General features: G+C 46.4%; 1 protein-coding gene across 1 annotated transcript in view; it reads right to left on the bottom strand.

The window, feature by feature from the left end:
- The window catches only part of LOC115318696 (arylsulfatase B), a 52,707-nt gene that overhangs the window by 3,602 nt on the left and 21,449 nt on the right, over nt 1-27,656 (bottom strand). Inside the window, exons 3-8 of the mRNA XM_042292868.1 lie at nt 22,627-22,739; nt 22,443-22,559; nt 21,449-21,577; nt 20,112-20,238; nt 9,130-9,426; nt 8,052-8,500 (exon numbers count right to left, since the gene is read on the bottom strand). Of these exons, the coding sequence (XP_042148802.1) occupies nt 8,052-8,500; nt 9,130-9,426; nt 20,112-20,238; nt 21,449-21,577; nt 22,443-22,559; nt 22,627-22,739 (1,232 nt within the window). The remainder of the gene's footprint in view (nt 1-8,051; nt 8,501-9,129; nt 9,427-20,111; nt 20,239-21,448; nt 21,578-22,442; nt 22,560-22,626; nt 22,740-27,656) is intronic.

Here is a 27,656-nt window from a genome sequence, read left to right as displayed (position 1 = left end):
GAAGGTGGCTTTGTGGTTGTGACGCGGGACATGTTTGCTGAAAGGTCACAGCAAGCAATCCTCAAGAACTTCAAAAAAGTGAGCCCGGGTTCTTTGTCTAAGGTTAAGGCCCACGCAAAGAAGCTTTGTGGTGATTTGAATTTGCCGGGTTGCAAAGGAGCGTGCAATATGCCACCGGTTTACATCTGAACATTTTCTTTTCTGCCAAAACGCGCAAAATTTGGAACCCTTTTAGAGCGATTGTAACTGAAAGGGGCTCCTGGCAGGTACACTTGTCTGGCTTCCTCAGCAAGCACTTGTCAACATTAAAGCTGTACGATCCTTTTTTGCTGCGAAACTCTGAGAGCGTTATTGAATTTCTGGAGGAAGGAGCGCGGGGATTTCAAAGTGCCTTTTCGGTGGATGCTGAAGATCTTTTTTATTCTGTACCGCATGAGCCACTCTTTTGTGCGGTTAGGAAATGTATCGAAAAAAACGGAGAGGTGTCGTTTTGTTCCTCCAGTGGCGTTAGCGTTGACAGTGCGCCTTGTGTCGTTCCACTTCTTTGTCCTTGTCTTTTTCGGCGCATTTAATTATTTAAAGATCCCTCGTAGGATGGAGGGAAGTATGGCACTCGCAGTGATGTGATTGGCCTGAGCCGTTTTGGAGCACCTTCTGGAGCAGCCAAAACAGAGTTTTGGAGCAGCAAAACTGGCTTTTGGAGCAGCTAAAACAGTGTTTCGGAGCAGCAGAAGTGGCTTTTGGAGCAGATATTCTTAGGGAAAAAAAGAAGATATTCATTTCAAGTGGTGGACAACCGAAGGACACATTGCTCGCCGCAATCAACCAATTATTGTCGAGATAGGCCACCTGGGAGTCTTTTAACATGTAACTGAAATGCTAATGACATGACACATTTTGCAATGCTTCAGTTAAATGACATAAATGTATCGGACCAAACTGCAGATATTTAAATTTATTTGAAAATGACCAGCTTAGTACTAAATATCACATCGTTAGGTTGACTAGTAATATAATAAATGGGAACAGTCTCCAACTGGTGAAACACGTAACTACTGCCGTGCAATGCGAAATTGTCGCGCGAGCGGAGATGGCTGTTCGATCGAAACCATGCCATTCCGCTTCGTCTCCAACTAATTTTCAAAATTGTATGCAAAATGTAACTGTCCAACATACGACAAAAAAAAATTAAAAAAAAAAACAAAACAGTCCAGCGGCCCGTGCTTGCCAGGCCGGCAGGCGAGGCACAAGCTAAACACAGAAGAAAAAAAAAAGAACCTGAGCTTATCGATGCAAGACTTTTCAAGTCATCGCGAGCCAGGGTCCAAAAATTCTTGGAGCGCTTTGTGCAAGGACTGAACTCGAGACAAATAAGCACGCTGTGCGGGTTCAGCATGCGGAGATTGCCTACTTTGCTTTAGCTCACTTCTATTCACCAACATCTTTCGCGGCTGATTTTTCCCGTACCGGGGTACGTCTCGAAAGAAAGCCTACCGATAGAAACCTAGGCAATCAATACTTTGACACAGCAGTCTTTGAGCTGAAGAGGAATTTTTGTAGTAGCGCATTAAACGAGAACAGGATTGTTGATGAACATGCGGCAGTCCTTACGTTTCAGTTAGAAAGTGCCATAACTGGAGTGACGTGGGACGGCAACATCCGACGTCGCGCGACCATGGTGACTGGCAGGTAGGGACCAAATATAGTTTGGCCACGGCCGTTGCTTTCAGGAGCGAGCGCTTCAGCTCACAAAGTAACTCCCACCATGCAAAAACATGGTTTCGCTTCACAGCATGACGGCATGGCTGGTACCCAGCACGCTAGCGTCGGGGTGTCCACACACGCCCACGTCTATCATTGAATTTATTTTTTTTAAAGACACGAGACGAGAGACGGCGGGAAAAACCATGCAAGACCGGATGAACGATTGATGCAGGGTACTTTGTGTCGGACGGCTGCTTGCACCACCTAGCTTACGCGTGCTCAATTACGGTACTCAGTTTAGTTTCGGTTTTCAAAGGCGACCAAAATTGGTCCTTTGGCGCAGGCTTGGCGCAGATTACCCATATTTTGTCAAAATGTAGCAGGATGTAGCAGGGTTAGCCCCTTGGCGCAGTTTGGCGCGATTGGCGCAGCAATCACATCACTGCACTCGTGTGTTGCGCGTCTAGGCCACTGGGGAGCAAAACCGCGGGCGCTTCAATGCGCTCAGATAAGAAATCGAAACTTAGAAACGCGTCGAAACTGAGCGTTTTTTCAGAACGCCGTACAATTCTGCCCCTGCTTTATCTTTCCAAAAAGACTTGATTTAGTGGTTTTTGACAATGCTTAGCAAGTTTCTCATTGGAGTCATTCTTTATTTTCACATATTAAAAAGGTAATTTGTCCATTTTAGCTAATTATCTTGCTAATTAGTCTATTTTGTAATGCTTAACTTCCGCCGCCAACGCCGGTAATTTATTCCCGCAAAGAGTTTTTTTTTAGCTCGAATAGTATCTTTTACAAATTTTTGAAACCTTTCGCAAAAACGCCATGCATATATACGTTGACATCCATTTCATCCCATATTCTGCCTCACACTCACACCATACACTTTAAGGGCTAGCCTTGTCATCCCTTTTAAGCTCACATTTTTGTTTCGAAATTCACGCATTGCATTGCTAGGCACGATTATTTTCGCGCTAAATTTAGCAGGAGAATTGACGTGACGTGACCTGATATTGGGTAATTGGGTAATGTCAGGTGATATCGCGTTGATTCTGTCTCTAAATTCAGTGCGAGAAATTGGTATCACGTGGCCTCCGTCAAATTTCCTAACGTCGCCCGACAGCGTCACGGTGTTAAAGGGATCATGAAACGATTTTTCAAAATTTCCCTTCTTTGGCTTTCCTCCTGAACTCACAAATCGCGCATTGTACCATGCAGTCCAAGAAGGCGGAGAGGAGGAACTCCTCTCTTGTTGGGACCCTCGTTTGTGTACTCGGACACTGCCATTCTTCCTCTAGTAGATTGGCACGTCGCTCAAAACTCGGACAAAAGTTGCTTTCCCCACCCCGTTCACCCCTAAGCTGACAGTGCTGTGGTAGCTACGTGCTCGCTGGGACATCCACACTTTCGCCGCGTGATCACGCTCTGTCGCGCATACCCACACACAGAGAACGAGGTCAGGTAATGAAAGGGAGGCGGCTGGTTGGTCCGGCAAGCGCATAACTTCTACCGCACTCTTGGCTTAGGTGTGAAGGAAATAAGTGAGGTCCGGCGTCGTGTGACGAGCATTTGGGCCGAGTGACGCGCTTTGGGTACCGCAAATGTATCACATTGAAAAGGCAGAGAGCTTTCGAAGGGAAGAAGTTACGACAAAATGTTTAGCTGGGCTTATGGGTTCATGACTGGAAATGAGCGCCAAAGGAATGGGGACTGGTGGAGAGGTGTACGATATTCCCTTTTCTTCCTTGGGTACATGTCTCAGCTGATCGATGTGTTGTTTCCATGTAGATATTACCTTTTCCTCCTTGGGTACAAGTCTCAGCTGATCGATGTGTTGTTTCCATCTATTTACATCGTGCGAATCTCTTATGTTCCGTTTCCTAGAACTCGGACGACGACGCCTTTTGACCATTTCTTGCCGTTCCTGTAGTCTACTGCCCAGACTTGGTCGTTGTGATGTAGGTGTGTTCTTTAGAGTCACGCGAAGCCGCCGAGACGTGCTTTTTTGCCTGTTTGGTCGCGCGACATCCGTTACTGATGGTCTAAGAAGATCGAACCTTGTGCGAAATTCGTCTCCTGTCATCATTTTGGCAGGTGTTGAGCCCGTTGTTGTTTGCGGGGTCGTCTGGTATGTTACCAATATGTTATGGCATGCCTCTTCCATGGTCAGCCCGACTTCAGGCTTGCGTTGACAGACTTCTTGAATGTTCCCACGAAGTTTCTGCCGTACCGTTCGTTGCGGGATGGTTTGGGGGTAAGAATGGCTGCTGCAGTCCGTTTCTTGACATGACATCCCGAAATTCGCTTGATCCGAGCTGCGAGCCATTGCCTGTCACAATCCTTTCTGGCAGTCCATATCTTGGAAAGGGAGTTAGAAACACCGTTATGGTGGCTGCCAAAGTCGCCGAGGTCATGGGCACTACCTCGGGCCATTTCGAGTATGCATCACTGATCAGCAAGAAATTTCTTAATTGAAAGGGGCCTGCGAAATCTGCATGCACTAGTTTTCATTTCTCTTTGGGTATTCCCACGGGTGTATGGGAACTCTGTCTGCCTCGTAGCTCAATTCCTGGCACGGTCGACAACTTTGGACCGTTGTTTCGATGTCATGATCTAAAAGCGCCCACCACACGTAGTGTCGTGCCACTCTCTTCATCTCTGTCATTTCCGAGTGACCTTGACGCAAATCGTTCAAAACGTCTTTTTCGGAACCTCGAGTGTACGATGACGCGTGCTCCCCCATGAAGCAGTCGAGCTCCACGGTTAGTTCCGTTCCGCGAGAGAATTAAGGCTTCAGGTCATCAGAATTTACATATTACAGCCATCCTTCCCTGGTGAATCTTAAAACCTATTATAAGTTTATAACCCGGTGTTCTTTCGCGTTGCTCTGCTGATCTGCTTATGTGTCAGTGCGAGTACTTGAAACGTTTCTACATAGAAACATTTGATTTCATCCATTCTTGCAGTTTGATTCTGTGGCGCCCTTTTCAGTCATTGGGAGTCTTCATAGCAAGTCCGTGACAACGTTCTTGTCGGTTGACAGATACTCTATGTCGAAATGGTACCCTGACAATAGGATTGCCCAATTCTGCATTCTTGCTGCAACCGTGCCAGGATTCCCTTACTGGGATTAAAAATGGATACCGGGGTTTTGTAGTCCGTGCACAGCGTGAAGTGGCGTCCAAACAAATACCGGTGAAATATATTTACGCCTTCAACTAGGCTCAGAGCTTCTTTATCGATCTCGGACTAGTTTCGCTGACCTTTGGAGAGCGTTCTCTACATAAAGGCGATCGGTTTCCGTTTTTTGTTGGGCAGTACGTGTTGAAGTACTGCACCAATGTTATGGCTCGAAGCGTCGCAGTGCAGTTCCAGAGGAAGTGCAGGGTCATAGTGCACTAGCAGACTCTTCTTGGCGAGTTGCTTCTTCTCTCTGTAGAAGGCTCTCTGGCATAATCTCGACCATTCCCACTTTTTGCCTTTTCGCATCAGTTCATGTAGCAGATGTAGGGTGTTGGCTATGTCGCTGATGAGGTTTCTGTAGTAGATCGGCAGTCCCAGAAATGCACTGAGCTCTTTTTGGTTTTTCGGCTTCTTCGCGTGTAGGATCGCATCCTTCTTTTTACGATTTGAGTGAATTTCCTGCTTTGCTACGACATATCCTAGGTGTTGGATGAAGTCCTACATGAGGCAGCAGTTTTGCTTTCCCAAGTGAATGCCACCTTCCTTAAGGTTTGCAGTACGATGTGCATGTTCCGCAGATGATGTAGATCGTTATTGCCACTTACCACGATGCCATCCTAAAATGCACTTGTGTACGCAAAATTCCCGACGAGTCCTCCGATGACGCGTTGGAAAATAGCTGATGCCGGGGTTATTCCAAATGACACTCTGTTCCCCTGATAGACCCTTTGTGTGTATTGATCACAGTGAGATCCGCTGAGGGGATCTGGAAGTAGGCTTGTTTGCAATCCAGCTTGGTGAACTTCTTTTTATGGGCAATCTTCAGAAATAGATCTTCAGTCTTCGGTACTGGGTACCTATCTGGCTTCAAGGCTGGGTTGAGTGTAACCTTCTAATCCCCGCATATTTGCACTTGTGTTTTTGTCTTTATCACTGGAATGATTGGAATCGCCCACTCACTCCTCATCACAGGAGTTATAATGGGCTCCTTCTCAAGACGATCCAGCTCCTCTTCTATCTTTTGTCGGAGGACGTATGAAACTGACCTTGATCTGAAAACATTTTGGTTGAGCTTCTTCATTCACGTCAGAGTTTCACGGCGTGGGCCTTCAGTTCTCCCGGACCTTCAAAGATGAACCGTGTTTCTGTAGCACACTTGCGAGAGTTAAGGTGCCTGCACGCACGTTGTGTACCTCCTCCCAGTTTACTTCAAAATCCTGAAGCCATGCCCTTCCCAATATGGGAGGTCCCCCCATTCTTCACCCCTTGGATTGCATGACGTTTGACGTGCTCGTTGTACCGCATTTCCACTTGAACCATTCCCTCTGGAACAATGGCCTTGCCGACATACGGCTTCAGCGTCGTTCTCGAAGGTTTCAACTGGTTGGCTATCTGGAAGAATTTCATGAAACGTCTCAAAGTTGATCACAATCACGGGTAAGGCTGTGTCGATCTCCATCTGAAGAGGTTTGTTGCACATCTCCACAGTTACGGCGATGGGTTTCGGGTAGCTTGAGATGATCAAATAAAACGGAGTGTCGTCTCCCGAGTTCCGTGCGGTAACAGGGTTGGTGATGTTTGGTTTATCCTTGCTTCTTGAATCTTGTTGATCTCGTGTTTTGTCACGGCAGGCCATCTGGAAGTGTCCTGTTTTTTCGCACAATTTGCAAGTCTTGTTTCTTGAAAGCAGTTTTCAGGGTCGTGAATCTTTTTGCCCCAACGGTAACATGGGGTCCTGTTTGTGCGAGGTTTTCCTTTATACTCGCTTGCCTTTTAGGAAGTGACGTCTTGTATTTCATCCTTTGAGTCAAGCGGTTGACACCTTGTTGGGTCCCGGTCTCGTTCTTTATTTCCTTCGAATTTTTCATGGCTACCTCCATCGATGTTTCAAGATCCACCGCTGCCTTGAATGTCAGCGTCGGTTCAGCCAGCAGCATTTTGAGGATGTTTTCGTCCTTAATGCCGTCAGTGAGCTTGTCTCGAAGCCGGTCGTTGAGGGAAACACCGAAGTCGCATCGCAGTGAAAGCTGTTCGAGCTCAGCTAGGTAATCTGCGACGGATTCGAATTCCAGTTGCTTAGAGTTATGAAATTCATAGCGTTCAACCACTTCACTGGGCGTCGAGTCGATGTGGGTCTGCACTAGTTGGGCGATCTGTACGTACGCCTTGGTGCCTGGTTTGGCAGGTGCCGCAAAGTTCCGTATTAGTTCGTACATTTGTCGTCCGAAGATGGTGAGACGAACATCGGCTCGCTTTGGTTCGGGAATGTCGTTCAGAGCGTAGAACACATTGATCCTATGGTTGTACGAAGATCATGATTCCGATTTCTGATTGAAGTCTTTGATTTTCCTCATGCGAGGCATTCTTTAGGGTTGAGATGAGGCGTCACTCCTGTTACCGCTGTCACCTTTGTTCCGATGTCGCTCAGTTGCTTAGATCCCATCCCGCCCTTATTGCATATGGATCCCATCCTCGTCGCCATTGTGATGTACCGGTTAATTGATAATGCAAGGATATATTTCTTTAACTGTTTAGGATAGAATTGGTTGAAGTTACGAGCAGCATCCTTTCTGTTCTGCAACCGCGCCCAGTCTGCCTTTCAAACGTCCCGTGCTGCTCCACGCTCGCTGCTCGGCTCTCCCCTGCCGGTGTCTCCGGTTGCATCCGCCGTTGTTTGGGCTCAATAGGTCGTGTTCGCTATACGTGGCGAACACGCATATAATACACGGCAGATACTATATAATATCACACGACGTCAAATTCCCTGCTCAGTTTGGAGGGGAAAGGTACGAACCGATGGACGGACAGGTATCTGAGACAAAGAAATTCGTTAAAAAGCGCTTCATGCTTTAAAGTATGAAAACCGCAATGTCACGTTTTGACATTTATCAATTGAATTGTTATTTCATCTGAAAATCAGAAAGTGTCGTGAACTCCCCTATATTAAACAGAAGAGTGAAGAAAATAACGCCACAAAACTACTCCTGGAAAGTGCCTTATCTATCACGCACGCCAGTTCAGTGATTTGATTCATTGAATCATGCTTGACTCTTATTCATTTTATCTAGAAAGCAAACTAATAAAAAGAAAGCTGCCAGACACAACTGCCAATGTCTGGCTTATTCTGGTGGAGATGAAACTTCCACTCTAGAATTTCTTACCTCTGGATGCTGGCCAGAAACATCATTGTACTCGCAGGGGTCCTTCGACAAATCAAAAAGGCAGGCTGACCTCTCCGGTGCACACGACTTCTCTCTAGGGTCCCTCTGGCCACAATCAACGGGAACGGCGTAACGCGTGCGGCCCGCACCGCACACGGGACTCAAACCGATGTTCCTCAACACTCGGACGACCACGGAGCTTTCGCACTGCTTTCGAGGCATGTCCGAATCCCATGTGACGTTTCCGGGAATCGAATACCACTTGTCAAAAGCACTGCCCGACGCACGACCTTTGACCAGCTTGAAATGGCCTTCAATTATTGCCGAGTAATTTTCCACGGGGTCGATGTTGATTAGCAGTTCGTGCCTTGGGGGCTCGGTTCCACCAGTGAGCGAATGCAGGTGGCTCAAGCCGTCGATGTCGTCGGCCATTCCTTCGGCAAGGCCACCTGAAATTTCAGAAGTGAGGTCTATACCATGGTTGGCTAAATTAATCTGATAATCTAAACTTCGCTGCCTCCTTCCCAGGTTTGCGACCTCCATATTAGCGTTGTGCTGTTTCGGTAGCGCCCTCTTATGACCATGACGTCACGACCGGGATTTGCCTCGCTGTGAAGTTATGAGGGGCTTGCTATCCCGGCTACTTTTCATCACTTTGGACAAGCTAGATGGCACGTTTAAAAAGCATGGTTGAAGCTTGCAGCTATTGCGTTCTTGAACTAACACTTTCTAAGTTGTCAGTCTAAAATGTCCCTATGCCCGTTGTTCAGTCAATTGAGGAAAGCCGATAACAGCGACGCTTTTGGTCAAGTAGACTGCAAATAGTCACTGCCAGTAAGATGTTCGTAGAGGACTTCGCCTCAAACGGCAGCTTCCTGCCTTTGATAGAACCTTGCAGCTATATCCCGGCGAAAAGCCACGAGCGCGTGCGGGAGGCTACTGGGCTCTTAACCAGTTACAGACTATAAACAGGATGCAGTCCTTCACATCTGCAGTTAAAAGATCCTGCAAGTTTATTATACCTTGGACATTTTATGCGCCACTCTCGCCAGCTAGATAGAGTGAATTACTTGCTTACCGGCAAGTTGATACAGCGTCGGAAGCCAATCAGAGATGTGGAACATGTTGTTGTATACGGATCCCAGTAAGCCAGAGAAAAGTGGGCTCCAGATGACGGCCGGTGCGCGCACTCCGCCTTCCCAGGGTGTGTATTTCTGACCTCTGAAGGGCCACGAAGAGGCCGAGTTGGCGGTGGCACTGTCGGTGTCCGCGCCATTGTCCGAACTGAACACAAAGACGGTGTTGTCTAGCATGCCCCGATGATTGAGGGACTCGAACACGCTGCCCACAGATTCGTCGAGGGCCGACACCATGCCTGGAAGCAAACACTTGTGAAATGAAATAGCTACTGGTTTTCCCTATTCTTGTTAAGCGATGACATCATATGACACCCCTTCAACCTTGCTTGCTCGTGCTCGTCGCACGGCAAGGGAGAGGGGAGTGTTTGCGCATCGCTTTCTCCACCCCCTCCCTCGCTACCTTCCTCATACGGTTCGATCACCACCAGCATGTACACTTTCCATTCATATACACTTTACATTCACTATAAACGTTTAACGCAAAGTGTAATAAACTTACTTTTGTATGTTTAAAGAGTAAATAAATATAAAGTTTCACACGGATTCAAGCAAGGAACAGATTACGAAAGTCTTATCGGCACCGACATCACAATGGCCCCCAACTGCCAAGGACGTTTAAATACCGCAGAACCCCCCGTCATTACGCCATGCTCAGAGACGCAGGGAAAAGAACTCAATCTCAGACTGCTTTGAGCACCAACGTCACGCGCCACCGACGTGCAGCTCCCATCGTCTGCGCGCGTATCGATCGTCTGCACCGCGCGTGAGATCTGCTTCGTCTGAATGCAGTCACGCCTTGCTTTCGGTACGATCGGAGCACGAAAGAAGTTTCGATGCGAACATGCATTCTCATTACCACAGAGGGAAACGAACTGCTGGAAGCATGGCTTGCACGGTTTTCTCAACCCGCGGTGCCGATCTCAGCGTTCGTGGATACGACGCGCTCGCTTTCCAAAGCCGCGCTATGACGACCCCCTCTAGATGGCGCTCCCGGTGCGGTATCGAGAGTGTCCGCTACACGCTGACTTCCTTATTGGTCAGGCAAGTGTTAGGCTCCAAATGTCACGTGTTCGACACCGATTGAGTCACCGTTACTGGAACAACTCAGTGCTGGAACTTCCCATAAAGCTGTACATTGAAGGGGGTCCGGAACCGTGTCCGATTTTTTTTTTCGTCAGCGGGGAGGGACCAAATACGATATAGCTTCGGTGGCGCTGCCCGCGCATTAATGCACGCGTTTTCGTCTGCTACTGCTCCGCCGTTACAACCGCTTGCGAGTCCCGACTCCCGTCGAGGTTCAGCATGGTTTTCGGTTGGTTTTTGCCCTTTTGCCTGCGAAAAATACAAGTTGAGCATGATAAGCGGTAGGACCTTTTTGGCACACGCTTTGTATCATTGTTAAATGATGCCGCCTTCGCTGTACTGACAGCGTGAAACGCTCCAAGCAGCCAGAATTCGTCGGAGCCACTACAATCTGGTGACTAAAATCAAAGCGAGTTTCTACGGTAGTAGTAGATGGGCAGCCTTATCAGGGCAATGCCATTGCTGGCCATTATCACATCACACCAATGCGAGCGTATAATTATCCGAACGCTTCGATAGCATTGGGGGCATTGCTATAATTCTGTCGCCGTTATAAGAGTTTTTAGCAGATCTTTTCTTCGCCCCGATAACGATACCTCCTCTCCCCCCCGGCGGCATTGAGTATACGCCGTATCTTATCGGATGACGTCATCGGGGCAAAAAAAAAAAAACGATCTGTCAAAACTTTTATTATCTTTGCTATGTTTATTGTCGATGAACGGACTTAGTTCAACATAGCCAATTTCCCGCTTCCCTGGAGCTTTTTTTGTGGCATTTTTGACGAGAGGAGGAATGCGCGTGCGGCGCGTAGAGCTACGTAGCGCAATCGCTCCGTGCTCGCGTCTTCTTTGACTGCATTGCCACAGAAGGTAGACGCCCTCGCAACTCGGTGCGGTCCAGTCTCGGTCGTGCAGTGAATGTGCACTGTTTGAGGCCTGTGCTCGCGCTTTTAGCTGCCGCTTCGCTCGCACTTGTTTTACTGGTCAGCGTCTACCAGACAAGTTCTGATTTTCGAGAGAGGAGTTTTGAAATGTGCCGACCACCCTTCGAATTCCCTTTGCAGTCCAATTGCTGCTAGGAATTTGCAAAATAAAGTTGGCTGTGAGGTATGCACTTGTTCTACATGTTCTGTTGGACCAGAATCTGAGTGTATTTCCAACTCTGCTGTTGTTGAGAGACTTTCTGGATCCTTCTCTGGTTCACAGAAATAATCAGCATTTTTGAACAGCCTTCCGAGGGATCTTCATGGGACAGGTCGGCGCCCGCAGGCAAAGTTTATTGAGCGCCTCCCGAAGGGTTATCCAGGACATCTTCGCACAGAGGCGTACACTGTTAGCAAGTCCCGTGTATTTGGCGAATATTTAAGGTAAAAAAAACACGCTATTTACACAAATTACCATAAATTTACAAGATGAGTAACGGATAATTCGTTCAGAAATCATGCGAGGTTGTAAAAAACGTGTTTTGGTTCGGTCATACACGCATAACCGTGTAGCCGACCTCGATAACACGCATCGCCCCCGGCGACGACCGCGGCATTGCCGGCTATCGAAGCACCGGAGCGCTTGGGGACACACCTAGAAAGGACCGTGAGACAAATGCCGCGGAACGAAACATGTCTCGGAGACAGATATGCACCAAAAGCAATTGCGCCATGTCGCAGGACGTTGGCGAAACCCGCGCTTACCGTGCTCGCCGCCATTTTCTGGTCGATGGCAATGCGGCTTCCCTCATGTCGCCCATGTTTGTATTTAGTTTAGGGGTCTTGATAATAGTTTCTTACACACCACAAATAAAGTCATGGGTCTAATTATTCGTTCCAAACAGTTAAAACGGATATAAAAAGCGTGTCCTCGATGTGAACACGTGACATTGCAGTTGGTTTCGTTTTTGCTTCAACCTTCAACTGCAAACGATCTGGCCACGGCGCAAGCGCCGATGTACGCTGGAAGCAAGAGCCTGTTGGCTTTCGTTGTTTTTGTTTGACCGGAGAAAGTCTGTCAAGTACGCATGGCGCCGCTACTGTTTTGGTTTGACGGGACGCGAGAAGCTTCGCATAGAGCTTCGGAGTTTGCGAGCACATAGTGAAGACGTGACCGGAGAAGTGCCCCTGTGGTGTTCCTGGAAGACGGAAAGTACCATTCGTAATCGTCGTGTGTGCTTTGAAAGCGAAGGGAGTCACAGGGTTCACGAGTTCGCAACCACACGCCAAGGTTCACGACAGCGCGGCGTTTACTTCGGCGATCTCGTTCTGTTTGGTGCAACCCGGCGATGCGAAAAAGAGCTGAAACGTTCGTCGTGTGTGGTGCGGTGCTTTGTATTCCGGGTCTGTTTGAACCACGCTTTTAACACGGAGCGCAAATTGTTTGTTGCGGGGTGGAGGTTCAACGGGTACAGTCCCGTCGTCGTCAGCTGATCCGGTCCAGCTGGTCCGGGAGGACGCAGCGAGCGTTTTTAAAAGTAAATCTTCCTTCGTTCCGTTTCAAACTGTGAAAGTATCCCGACACATACCGTCAGTAAGAAGCAGCGGGCGTTTTCAACAAAATTACGTCGTTTTAATTGAATAATGGACTCCGGATTGTTGTCTTAAATCTGCCGTTTTTTATGCTTCGTGTTGGACTGCGTTTGCATAGCGACGCACACCGCTCGAGTAAATGATTCGGTCCTGCAATGAGCTAGTTGCGCCAATCATGCGGCGTGAATAAATTAGGGCAAGGTTTCCTACCTGCCCACAGATGCATGTACTGAGACCATTTTTTTACGTTGTGAACGTAGTGCTCTTTCTTTATTTTGGAAGAGGCGTTGGTGCATTTATTATGGTTCAATCACTTGAGAGTTAAGAAATTGGAGAGCGAAAAAGCTTTCCCAACTTTGTCTCTTTCTCTCTGGCACTACCCTGTTTCAGTTTCAGTAGGCATATCTACTAGCAGGTACAAACTGCTCTAAAGCAGGTAAAAAACCGGAAGCTTGGGACGGTGCGGACTCCGTGTTTCGCGCTTTTCGTAAGGTGACAGGGTAAATGCTTTTGTGAGATATGCGGAATATGCAAGCGATTTTCTTATGCCCGTCGTTTGCGTCTCTCCAGCAAAACGAATAAGATGATCTACTACAAAGGCGCAATCACAAGCCAAGATTTAAGATAGCAGTGAGTTTGCTTCGGTGATCCGTGTAGCTGTATTTTACCCTGCTCTCTGCAACACCGTGTTATGACGAAGAGCTGGAACGGTCACGGTTTGTGCTGGACTCCCGGTTGACAGAAACCTGCGTCGCCCGCATCGGCACCGAGTGCGCTTGGGCTGTTGATGCTCAAGCCTTTCATCCGCGGCTTGTCGCCAGCTCATCCTGCTGCTCAACGGTGAGGAAGCGACGAGGGTAACCTCGGAAGTGAATGTAAATCCTCGTTCATTCAGTTATCCGGTGTCAAAGTGTGGAAGATGTCCAACGTCTACTGAGGGCGGGAACTGCGAGCGTTTTGCCTTGCTTTTATAACCGAAACCAGACCAACGAGATAACTGCCTTGCGTACTATAAAATGACGGAAGCAATAAGTTTCAACAGGTCGAGTACGTCACCGGGGATGTAGGCGAGACGGTGCACACTGTTTAAACGCTTGCAGTATTCACGAGTGGTACCAGGAAAGCGACGTCAACAGAGAAGGAGCTCGCGATTCAGCATAATGCACTGCTACGGGCCCGTGTATCTTCAAAGTTCGGGGTGGTGGCAGTATAAAAAAAAGACGCATCAGCGCCCCAAACCAGTGTTCACGAATAACACCGGTCACAAATTCCCACTCCCACCGCTCCACTCGACACCGACACGACATACGACAACAAACTACAGCAAAACGCCCCAAAAGTGAAGGCGTCCGCTCCCGTACTGCAACTAGCGGAAGTGAAGTGTTGGGCGGATGTCCGGATGTCCTTCAGAGAAATATATGAAAAATGCTTTGCGCAAGGATCATTTTCATTTATTATTGTATACGTAATGCCAAAATCCCAATAATTTGTTTTCCTATCTGATTCAAGCTAGTCGGACTGCTCATAACACTGGTCAAGCAAGAAAATAACAAAAATTTGAACTTTTTCATGACCGGTTTAAGATTTATTGTTAACATATCGTTATTTATTGCAACGGACTAACATTATAGATTTTGCCTCCATACTTTCTAAATGCAAACAGTTCTAATACACGGCTGTCCATTGCGCCGTGTTTTGTGTATTCTGCTATAAATCTGTAATGGTCAGCGACCAAAGAGCTCACCCGCACATGTCAAACTTATATGCGCCGCGGGGAGAAATGGATAACGAGTAGGAAGTGTCGGGCGTAGTGTCGTTGTTGTGTTTGTGTACATGTCGGTGCTGTGTAATATGTGGTACTGGTGTTGCCCACGTTGTATGTAGGGTTGCTGTGTAGTCGTGGTCGTTCGCAGTGTTAACAGACTCGTCTTTTTTTTAAATACAGGCTGCTAGAAATCTCGATAGGTCTCGCAAGTTACCGCCCGATTCTAAATAGTTTGCTCAAGTTATTTATCCATGTGAGTTCGGCATTCGTTTTTTTTTTTTTTCTCTAGCGGCTTGTTGAAGCTACCGACGCCGCCGACCGCCGACAACGCACGTACGTACCTTTGCAAGTAGCTACGTCCGCCGCTTGGAGACTTTACTGTGTATAAAAGACATCGAACGAGAACTAACGCGCCCTGTGTGCTTTCAATTCGGCTGAAAGGCGCGCGGCTCGCTGGGCTCGTCTCTCGCCTGTTCTCGGCCGCTGGCCGCCATGTTTCATAAGGAACACGCTCAAAACGGTTTTACGAAAGGCAGACACGGTGTAGCGTGTTAAGTTTACACAGCACCTCATGTGTAGACGAAAAACACAGATGGCCTCGTGTAAAACGAACACGTTTCGACGTGTCCGCTATGGGACAACGGTTTACACGTCTGGGCGTGTTATTTTTGCTAACAGTGTATCAGGTGACCCAATACTTTCAGGCTTCGTTTGGAACGCGGCAAATGTTCCGGGAAGGTCGCAAATAGCCTTAGTACGGCGTCAGGTTTAAGACTCCACTTACCCCGCGGCATCACTCTAAGAAAATATGAAGGAAAAAGCAACGGGCGCGTCTTCCTCCCTTCTACTGACGCGCCCCCAAGCGGACACGAGAAAAAAGGAAGAACGAAACGTTTTTCTCCTTCTCCAGGCAGACGGGAGAAACCCTTCGCCCTCCTGACGCATCTTCTTTCGCTTTTCGAGCACGTCGCGCACGTTGTTTAATAAATGTTGTTGAGTTGATTGAGCTTCAGGCGGCACCAAAGGCCGCCTGTAATTCCGTCTTCTTGTTCAAACGTGCAGAACATTCCGGTTGCATTGACGTTTTTACCACTTATTTTATCAAACGAGCAAACGAAGCCGCTAGAAACAGCGAAGTTCCGGAGCAGTACCAGCAGCGCTACATACACTGGGTAAGATGGCCGTCACCGGTTTGCGGGACCTAATTAGATGTGCAGAAGTGGGAGCACGTGGAACTGTGTCGACGTTTTCGAAGCTATGGAAGTCGCAGGAACTGCGTCCAAGACAGGCGGATTTTGCTGCCGGCTGTCTGAGTACCTTCCGTGCTGAGTTCGGCTCTATTTTTCCATGCCGAGTGCCAACCGGCAATCGACGTGGTTCTGTATTAGTTCGTGTCTGAAACAAAACAGCATCATCGTGATGGCAGTGTTCTGCGTTGTGAATGGAAGGCTGGAATTATCGCCGATGTGACCGTGTGTTCGCGTATCAATGGTGTAGCAAGATGAGATGACGTAAGCTGTCTGTCATTGATGCCGCAGGTCGGGCCGTGATCGGAGGAAGCGGGGTGTCGCAGGTTGACATTCCGCTTTACATTACATTAAAAAGTTTTGGGATAGTCATGTTGGAACGCTGGTCTGAAAGGTAAGCTCCTATCGTACAGTGGCCAATGTGACTGTCAGTCCCCGAGAGCGATTGCGCTCTGGGGAAAGGAATGAAGAGTACGAAATTATGACGGCAAGTACGTATATCTACAGTGTGAAATTTTAGCATTAAAACAAATAGTAGGTAAAGTCGAAAAAAAAAGCTGTCCTTTATTTTGCTGTTTAAATATAGGTACTACGGTTTCTGGAGAAACTGCCCTCCAAGTGGCGCACTGGGATGAGCGCTAAAAGTTTTCGAGCTCGCCACGGCGTAGCTGCGTACACTTAAAACCTGCCGCAAGTCGCGGCTTTGACTGCATTCGAGTTGATCGAAAAGCGATTTCTCTGCCCGTGAAGCATCACTTCCAGCTGAGTGGTGAATATCCGCTCTACAGAGATTAATTCAAGACGGTAATTGCGGCCGTGCGCGAAGAGCACAAATAGAAAAACAAACACAATAGAAATACTGGCTACGAAGTGCCGTGCGGAGAAACAAACTCATGGCTTGGAACCGCCTTGGAGCGGCTCGATTTATTGGTTTTCAAATAATTACGGCATGATCGAGCGTTTTCTTTTTATTAAGAGATTCATTCCGTGAGCCATTAAAACTACTCTCAGAGGTATGCCATTGCTGGAAAGAAATCAACCTGCTGGGAATATTTTTTGTTGCTTAGGCAGTCACCGAGAAATTCCGTACGTTCAAAACGACCAGTATAAAAGACGGGAACGAAGTGCTCGAGTGTGGTGATCGGGTAAATGTGCCGTTGTATTGACGTTTGTATGTGCCATGTATTTGTATGCGCTCAATGTATGTTCAGCTGATGCCTGAAGTATGCGTAATGCGTCTTCATGTGTGTATAATAGAAGTTCCCGAAAATCCCGAAGCGCAAGGCAGTGTAAAAAAATATTTTTTGTAGAACATGAGTTGGGCGGTACCTAGCGCCACCTAGCCTACCTAGTTGCGATTACTCTGCTTGACCCTGCTATCTAATGGCAAGCGATTTGACCTCCTTTTACGCTACGCGCTACGCCAAGGAGGTTATGAGTACTAGGATAGGGCACGTTGCAATATTGGTGAAGCCTATAGTCCGTTGCAACTCAAGAAGGTAGGGCGAGGGAAAGAAAGGCAAGGGAGGAGGAAGCAGAAGGTGCGCTGGGGCTCTCCAGTATTCCGTCTGCTTCCTCTTTTCTGGCCTTGCTTTCCCTCGCCCTACCTTCTTGTGTTGCAACGGACTATAGCCATAAACAGTTTAAACGATGTTGTGGCCCACGTGACCGTAGATCTCTCTGACTATTGGCGCGCATGACATGTCACGTGTGAGATGGATGGTTGATTCTAGAAGGATTAATTGCAGGCTTGCGCGCGCTCCGTCCGGTAGGTTTTATCAGATCGAAGGCTAGACGAAGGCTAGCTACGGTCAAGTGATGTGGTCACGTTGGCCTGATAAGTGGGGAGAGTAAGGAGGAAAATGAGAAAGAGGCGAGGCGTTAAGGGCGCATGGCTTATGGAGACTACATGGCTGACGTCATGCCCTCTCCTACCCTTCTATTCTCCATGGGCTACGCTAAAGTTTCTTGTTACCGTGCTGAAATGAGTCAAGAGGCTGCTTCGGATTTCCTGTTTTTGAGAGCGACTTTTGGTTTTGCGGGCGAATGGTTTACCACTCCTCCGTGATGTGCAGTTGACGAAGGAATTATGGCTCGAGGAATATCAAAGGTAAGACATAAAGTGGGCGAAGTAACTGGGGGCCGGTTGTCTCCGTTTAGCATCGCAGTGCTGACGAGGAGAAGACTGAATGACTGCATGCTTTCAAAACGTAAGTTTCTTTATGTGCAGGGCGAAACCCGCTTCGGAAGTAAATACAATTCGCGGAAAGCTCGTGTTGCGTTTTTATTTGCTGCTCCTCTCGCTCCGTACAATAAACTTAGTGTTCTCGTTAAGCCTTATTGAGCTCGATTTGCTCGATTCGTGGCCGCCATAATGAGATGCAGGCGACGGAGGAATTTTGCTAACCTTCTTCCAGGGACGAAAGTTTCTCCCTTTCTGAAGGAACATATGTGTCAATAGCGTTCCTCCCTTTAGGGAGGACTATACTGACCCTATTTCCTAAGAGTGTAGGACAACGTTTCAACAAATATCGTGCTCGAAGCACTTCAGAATGTCTTCGTCCCTAAAGTTGAAATCGCAAGGAAGTCTTTGTGCGATAGGTCTCTCTAGGGCAAGTTTCTCGCCCATAAGGCACGTCGTTTCTCGTCGAAAGTAACTATGAAGAAAGTCTCACCCGCGATCTCCGGTGCGATGCACGCCACCGGAGATTGTAGACTCGCAGATTGTCGCTTCACAGGCTTTGAACAATATGTGAATTCTAATGTTCTGGTATAAGTTTTTCTGCATTATTTCTCCGAGGTGTGAAAAGCGCGCGGGCGTCCCCGTCGCGGCGGTTGCAGGCGACCGAGGGAATGCTCGCGCGCTCGCGATTATCATTTTGTGTTGCTGGCAGACGACATTTGAAATATGGTCCAGGCTCAACAGGAACACAGATTCAGTGTAGCCTTGTAACCCTCAACCACAAAAGATATTGGTATTCTGACACTTTTGATATTTGCGCTCAGAATATTAAATCTCATGCTCGAAAACTAAGGTTTGATCTTCCATAACATTCTACTTAAGTAAGAAATTTAGGTTTTTCCCGTTTCTTCCATGCATTAGCTGGTGTAAAGCCATGGCTGCCGGTGGTGCCGCTCGACCAAGACAAGCCTCGATTCGAAATCTAGCCTACTCCAAAATATATCAGTGGGGCTTCCGCGGCGTGCCGTGATCATTTTAGTGGCAGCTTTGGCCCCGAATCATATCTCTTCCGGCAATATTTGCTGCTACAATATTTTCAAAATGCCTCCCCCAATCTTTCGCAATAGTGAGTGCTTCGCTGGCGCTGGTCATTGGCGGCAATGAGGCAGACGGCGCAAACTTTAGCCGTATTGGAGCGAACCCACATCAGTTAACTGAGGTAGGCCCAGCTCAGTTGAATTCATTAATCGTTAGCAGCTCAATGACAGTTGGCGCCTTCGTGTAACTACGGACGATCGCGATTGAGTCAATTGTCCTTGGCTCAATGGCAGTTGATAGAGAGCTCGTGTATCTAGGGTATAATACGGCCATTTTTTAAAAAGGAAGTGTGCGAATATTTGCATTCTAAATAAAGTATACAACATTAAATGTATTTTAAAAAATAGGACGAGAGCATTATTATATAGGGTGCGGCAAGCGAAATTGCATGTGAAATGTTAATAATATAATCAAACCACATATAATGCGGGAACGAACAAGTGTCTTGTTTTCACGCTGCGCGTGATTTTTTAAAAATTCAATAAATTAAATTTAGTCACAACGCTCCCCGGTAAGTTATTCTACTCATATTTTACACGCAGTATGTGATCTTCCATTAAAAGAAGATTGGTTGCGTGTTATTGCTTTCACTTTCCGAGAATGATCTGGGCGCAAGAATATGATGGAAAGTGAAATCAGTCGTGGCAAGATGCAGGATGACAATGGGTATGAAAGAGTGATTGATGACCAAGTTTACGGCACCCCGATAAACCTCACATTTTTGCCCGATATTTATGCTTTCTGGCTGGAGGACTATGGGTGATCTGAAAAAAATGAAATGAGTATCACAATTATGCAGTTGTAATAGATTTGGTCAGGAACCTAAGAAGCAGGAGCACAAAATTTTATGACGCAGCAAAGCAAAACTTCTTAAACACGCGGGAGCCTGTTTACGGTAGCGCTTGAGGAGAACGAGTAAGAGGTTAGCGAATGTAAATTAAGGTTATCAGTAGGTTCTTTTTTTAAGGAATGGCCGTTTCCGAAGTCGCTTCAATCAGAATGAAGACAGAAATGTTGCGAAATGAACCTACCAGCATAAAGTGTTCTTTTCCAGGACCCAATGTCGCGATATTGGTCGATGTGTTCCTTGAGAGCTTGCAAGCGTTCGTCCGGATTAGCCGAGTGTGGTGCTTGGTGGGCCAAGTATAGGAATAAAGGCTGTCAATAAAAACACAAGCGTGAGTTTTTCTTATATCTGGTTTGAACGATGACTCAGCATTCTGAGAGAAAAAAAAACGTCAGTAAAAAAACTTCACAAGATATTTCAGAAATATTGTAACAAAAGTTTTGACACCCCCCCCCCCCCCCTCTCCTTTTTTTCCAATTCTGACTTGGGGTTTCTCAGTGATCAACGATGGTTAACATGTATTGTACTTGTCTCGTCAGTGGCCAGGAATATCACCCATTGCGTAATGCCCACGCGAGCCTTCAAGGTTCAATAAGCGTTACTGATTACCATATCTCGGAAGTACCTTTTCCTTATCATCAGTCGAAGATTTCTTTCATGCATATAACATTTCATCCCATTTAAAACATGATCAGCATTAATTGTGGCATACACTTTTTCAAACATCCGAGGAAAAAAGGCCTGTCACATAAATCTTTCCCAATAAATGCTAGGCGGAAATCTTAGGTTTTTATATAGTGTGCGAGCTGTGTTAATGCGGCAAAAAACAAACTCAAAATCCAATTTAGTGTCCGATTAAAGTGGCAGCGCAGAAATACCCGAACCACAATATTGTTTATACGGGCAACGTGTGGACACTCAATGAGAAAACTTGGTGCAGCCGATATTGTGTAGAAGGTTGGTCAATATAGTGAAAGTTGGTGAATAAAAATAAATAAAAATAAAATAAAAAGGCGATACTCGGTGGATGGAGGGTTAATATAGCGAAACTTGGTTGAGCCAATATTGGGAAGCAACAGGAAAAGGTTTGTAGACAACATTGGGTGAAGGTGGGTACCAATGTTGGCCAATATAGGTAGAGTTGGTGCAGCCAATATTGGGTAAAAGGAGGTTATCAATGCCGGCAAACAATATCTCCGAGCGGAGAGATAGTTTGGGCCAATATCGGCGGTTTAGAGTGGCCCAATTCAGCGCCTGGTTGCATGTGCCGATATATGCCGACATGCATACCACTGTTTATGATTGTAGGAGCACTCTCGGGCCGATATTGGTGTGCAGCCGGGATCTCTGCTGTTCTCATCATGTCATTGGCTATAGGGTGCCTGTAAGTGGGTCATACGCCGAGCACGCCCACGTTGGGCTTCAATCTTCTCCCCGGAGCAAACTCCTTTTAGTGCAAATGGCTACGGTGTCTAAAGCAAAAACGGAGGTCTTACGGTCACTCACGAGGTAATGACTAACCTTGTCGATGGGGTGGTTTGCGATTACGGCTTTGGCCTCTCTTGTCAAGAGTTGGGTGATGTACGTGCCGGACTCGTTCGGTGATATGGAAAGATCCCGACGAAAATCCAGACCTGTATCTCCACCCGGCTGTAGAAGCAATACAAGTTTTTGAGGCCGAAAGAAAACTTCGACCACAAAGAAAGAAAGAAAATCGCACTTTCATATCGATTCTAGCAAAACTTCGATAGTGAAAAAAAAATCTAAAAATGTTATGTTACTGTGTGCTTCTGCTATTGTTTTAAGGATGGATCAGCTTGAACACAGTGATGTAGGTAATACTTCCTTGTAATTGCTATGAACATTCTCAAGCTTTCCTTTCGATCAGGCATTCCGTTGTCATGCGTTTCGAATCCGCATAAAATAAAAGTTTATAAAGTTAAATCAGCGACAGCCATAATATTTGCTAAACGTTAGAAGAGCACCGAAATAATTTGTATTGAATAATTTTAAGTTACTAGTTTCGAATTTAGATGTCAACAATGTAAGTGTTTTATTTGTTCATAAGAATAATGTTGAAGGCTCAAGTGCATAGCTGCAATAATAGAAAGCGACGATGCACAGGGAAATGACCGTAAAGTCATATTTTGCAGTCAGTCCGAAATAGCTCATACCAATAGTGCTACAAGATTTTGGCAACTTTTTCAATCGCATTGCGGCATTGCTGGAATGAGAAAAACAATTAGTTGGAATGTTGACATATTTGAATGGCGAAGAAAAAGTGCATAAAATATTTTATGTTTCTCTTAACATTAGAACAGATTAACAATATTTTATCATAATATGGAAACACGGATGGTTTAATTCTTTTTTAATAAACGATGCTTTCCTATGGGGGTGTCACGTCGGAAATGTTTGCGCAGTACCAACTACTCCAGTGCAGTAGATTATAGTATATATGCATAGTGATCTAGAGAAAAGCTTCTTACGAAAGGAATCAGAAGTTGTTACCTACCCCCCTGTACGTTTTCTCGTGAGTGAAGTAGTCGACGAAGGCGCCCCAAAGGCCAACGTGTCGGTGAAATCCACGCTTTGTCGGTGTGTATTCGGTCTTGTGGAAGCCTAGATGCCACTGAAATATGTCGGGCGTCAATTTTTGTGAATGTGGCCTGCCTCTCGTTTGGCTTCATGCAACCTACCTTTCCGATCATATGCGTGGTGTATCCTCGCTCCGCGAGCCACTGCGGCAGGAGCTTGAAGCTCAAAGACAGACCCCTGGGTTCCTCGTTGAAGATTATGCTGTGCTGCATGCCTGAATATCCAAAACAATGAATAGCCTAGGTTCACAGATTGAGCCACAAAAGGTGCTTGAGCAAGTCTATTCTGTGACCTGAACAGGAAGATGCACCACCCCGACAAGTTCTCTAAAACAAAAAGCAAAACACAAAACAAACAAAAAAAAAAACAGCTAGGTGTTTGAAGTTACATTTTCAATATACCGAGTACTTGCGGCGGCTCATGTCAGTTCTTTTTCTTGCAGTTTTTCGGGCTTAAGGCTTGTGCATAACAAAGTCATGGATCCCTGGAAAGTAGCGCCAAGCGTCCCATATGATCGTTACTGTGGTCCATGGAATGAAAAGCGTTTCCTTGATATCTGCATTCTTGGTGAGCCGATCCAAATTCGTGGCGACAGATTTCTTTATAAAGTCGTTTTTGTGTACAGAATTTTGACCCTTCATAAACCTGCTAGCGGCCACAACATCACCGCAAGACACGGGCCAGACGGAAGTTGGTTTGGGGTTCCCAGATAGGCTTCTCGAGCCCTCAACTCTCCGGGCCTCTCCGTCAAGTAACAGGAGCCTCGAGCCAAAGAGCCATGTCCTCTCCTTCACTGCATAAAGAAGAGGAGCGGTCTGCGGGCATTCCCTTCAGAGACCGCCAGCCCGACGCCTCGCAGACGGCCCATTTTCATGTATACTTCTATGTAACCAGTGGAACCTTTTAAAATGAAATTTGAATACACAATTAAAAGTAATTGCACTACAAATAATAATTTAATTGGACCGAACGATCTAACACACCGTCCAAACAAGCACACATCTTCGCATCGCCATCACATGTTGCGCCGTTGCCTGACGGTAATAAAAATAATTTTCTTGTCTTGAAATGAGCAACAAAAACAATACAGTTGTAAGTAATCTGTGGAGATAAACATGATCGATACATTGACAGCGTACACAGCGTCCAGGACGCTTATATTGACAAGGAAAACTTTCAGCGCGATGATGCTCCATAGCGAATTTTGGGCGAGTGGTAGCAAAATGACCTTTTAAAAGCTTCGAAGATTTGTATGGACCGTGATGGCGATTGCCATGGTAGTGTAGCCTGATCAGCCATTCGCCTTGTAAGGTTTTATTGCCTGCATGTTAGTATCTCTATATGTTCTGCTAGAAGGCAGGGAAGGCAGTGTAGCTATACTTACCCATGACCCAGTGACTCTAGATAATCTACACTTCAGAGTAACAACACTGCAGACATTTTGGTGCTTACAATCATCGTCGACAGTTATCTAAAGCTTCATATGACATTAAAGAAAACTGTTTTTTGGCCTCCAGAAATCTTAATTGGATTAGAATAGACGATATCGCCTGAGCCTGCTGACACCATATCTGAAAGAAAGGAATTCGCATTTTTTAATCACGCCTGTCGCCTATTGCACTCGATCTACATTGAGCACCAAAACGATGTCGACCAGTACAGAGGCGGGCAATGGTGTGCCGATTACATAAGGGTTGCTTAACTCTAGTTCAAAGATTTGCGCGGACTGTGTCCATAACACCCAAAGCTAGAGCAGACCGGGAAAACAGTGACTCTTGACTACGTCACGAAGCTGCTCCTTTAATTGCTTTCCACGTTGTGTACGGCAGACTGTTTTCCCGGTGACAATGTCATTTCTCACGTTACTGTCATTCCAAACGAAACCAACACACCTGTCTGAACCAGGCATCATAAAAGTTACTTTCAGTAGACCGCACGCTGGAGCCTTGCGTTGCTATTCATTCTTTCTCGGGTGAGTTGAAACGTGGTGGCGCCAGTGTGCAAATAGCCCCCAACCACTTCTGGTTCTGAGGTGGACGGCGGGTTTCACTGTATTTGCGAAATCAAGTATACGCGCTATCCTCTGGAAATGGCCGCTTATAGCACTGTCAGATTTAATTAACTCCTATGATAAAAATATGATGAGTAAACAATTAGGAAATATACGTGAAACGGAAGTGTGCTGGGGCTACCCAATAGAAAGCGCCGCTGAGTTAGTTGTCAAACAAAAAAAGGGGCGAATAGCTAGAGCTTGTGCCGTCACTTTGAGGCATGGATGTAGCAGGCGCTCCCTAGGCCAGCAATTCACAGCGTTCGGTTTACCAAAAGTATCCAATACTACCGCACTTTACGAGCAAAGCGGTGCTTGGGAGCGATATTTTCGCGCATAAGTATGGGGGATTTATCTATCCTCGCGAAACCAACGTACATTAATTACGAGTTGCGGTATCGAATTTCGTGAGTTGTAACTGTCTGTGTTTTCGTAATAAATACGCTGTTAGCGTTTTATCTTCCCTTCGTCGGCGCCTTTTGATAGCTGCAGCCTAACCAAGTAAAAACCTTAAGTTCCCACTCCCAGCTAGAAAGTTAGTATCACGGCAGGTTATACACATTTGGCTGCGCGAGCGCGCTCGAGGTGTATGAGACGTCGAAGCGTTATCGAAGTTGGGGAGCTTGTGCTGGAGGTGGAAGAAATGAAAGTCCGCCGTACCGTTTTTATCCTACACGCTAAACATTGTAAAACACTTATCCGCGTAAAAAGTATGTAAGAAGGGTGCAGGATAGGAAGAACACCCTTCTTTAATTCTTTTTACACAATATCTAAATATCGGAGGGTGTAAGAGGTGTGTGCTCGTATTTTACACCCCTTACATGCCCTTTTTACGCACCACTTGTAGCGACGGTATCTGAAATCGTCTGAAAAGGGTGTGTGGGCAAATTGTACGCCCCTGATTCGCACGGTGTGAAAGGGGCATTTATGGTAATGCGGTCGATTACAACCACGATTTCATAGCCTTTTATGTTTATTGCTTTTGTGAAACTGTTGCTGATGTGCGGCGGTACAAGCACAGAGTATGATTAATCGCCACGCGAACTCGCGTATTATTTTAGAGTGCTAGAGAATAGTTTCGTATCGTATACCTGCATGAGTTTTATCAGTTCAACTTAGATATATAAAATCGTCTCCGCTCGTGAAATATGAAAGAAGACGTGAATAGAGCCTGCAGGTAGCATGGAGTATTGCTCCAATATTGACCTCAAATCGGAAATATTGTACCGATACTATTTTCATCCAGCCGATGTCTGTCAAGGATCGGATCGGTCGCGCCAACGCCATTTCGACTTACCGTTCTTGACGCCAACTCTAACAATGCCTGAAGCTCAGCACGCGTTTTCTAATTTTCCGACCCCAGTGAGTGGCTATGATTAAAGTGGGCGGCACAGGATAGGCGCCAGGCCACGTGGACGCTGGTTCTGGCTCCGAATTGAAGGGATGAAAGATGCTCACATTTCTCGAATTTATTTGCCGACTCTCATTGCATGGAAATAAAAACTAGGGCAAGTTTATTCGGTCATTAACGTTAGGGAGTGATTCTGAGTAGCATTTAGCGAAAGCAGGAAAATCGTTTCATGGCCCTTTTAAGGTCTTGGAGGAGGCAAGTTGGTTTACAAGAATGTATATAAAAAAAAGAATGAATAGATACCAAGCAACTTCTTTCTTTTGGCGGTCACCTGGAGAATTAATGGTTAAATGTTAAAGTGGTGTTTGTTCGCCATTCTTATGGACTGGAAGTTGTCCGGGACAGAAAAGACTGGAAGACCACCTGTTGTCGTTTGTCATGAAAAGGGTCTATGGACACTTGCCAGCATGGCGCCTCACTGGTGCCCCATGCGTGCAAGCGTGTGCAGCGTGCGCGTGAATATAGCTTTGGCCTTTGACAAGCTTGTAATTGAACGCATCTGCTCGCACGGGCAGAGGTATGGAGGCGTCCAGATGACCTGATCGCAATCGTCTATAGAGAATTTAGTGGAACCTGGTAGAACCTTGATTGCAAAAATAAAGAGTGAACTAGGCATGTTTCGACGGGTGGTTCCCGTTTTAACCCATTCCCATTTCAACCTTCCCGTTTGTACTTTCCCGCTTTGACCCGGCTCAAAACGACCTTCTCGTTTTATCTTTTCTCATTTCGCCCTATCCCGAAACAATTTTCCCGTTTCGACCATTGTTACCTCACCCTGTCGACGAGGCGTTCGTTATCAGTTGAGTCGGTTGAATTGTCCCATGTCTGTCTTCCTTAGGGACCTCATTTCACCCTCTCCCGAAACAACCTTGTTGATTTGATCGCCAGCAGTCACTTGCGAGGGTTAGTTACCCTCAAAAGGGTTACCCTCACGAGGGTTACTCTCACGAGGATTACCCTCACGAGGGTCATGAATAACCCTCACGTTAACCCCTTCCCCCCCCCCCCCCCAAGAGATATGCAAAATACATGCAAATATGTATCGAGATGCAAATACAATATACTTCGTCAAAAATGTATTTAATTACACATCTAATTACATTTCCAAAAAAACATTTAAGTACAAAATACAAATACAACCAAATGTATTTGGTCTCCTCCAAATACTTTTTTAAATACATTCCTCAAAGTTTGCGTCAGCGACTTCATGGCACCTGCAACGGGTTTCTGGGTGTCTCATTTTAATTTTGCATCGCACACTCGGGAGTTAGTGTGCGAGGCTCTACTAACGTAATAGAAATATAATCACAAAAAAATGAAATCAGCTTGGACGTAATAGGTGAAAAAAGTACAGAGCTTCAAGCAGTTTTTTTTTATTACATTTTGGTATAGACCAACAAAGAACCGAGACGACCAAGACGCGCAGCACTAGCTACAGAATTTTTCATTGTTGCAACTCACACCAGTTACGAAAATCTGGACGACCCGCGCATTTAGAAGGTTCCAGGCAAAAATATGGATGGAAATCAGGCTGGAAAGCACCACAAGTTGTCACAGGCACTTATTTAGCCAGTCTGCCAGTGAATGACGATTTCATCACTATACTTGCCCTGGACTAGCACCGTAATCACAAAGTCACTAAACGCTTGTGCTTGATTGAGACACACTGC

Source organism: Ixodes scapularis, unplaced genomic scaffold, assembly GCF_016920785.2.
Source record: "Ixodes scapularis isolate PalLabHiFi unplaced genomic scaffold, ASM1692078v2 PGA_scaffold3__209_contigs__length_174095766, whole genome shotgun sequence".
In the NCBI taxonomy this organism is placed as follows: domain Eukaryota; kingdom Metazoa; phylum Arthropoda; class Arachnida; order Ixodida; family Ixodidae; genus Ixodes; species Ixodes scapularis.
This window is presented reverse-complemented; position numbering and strand designations above follow the sequence as displayed.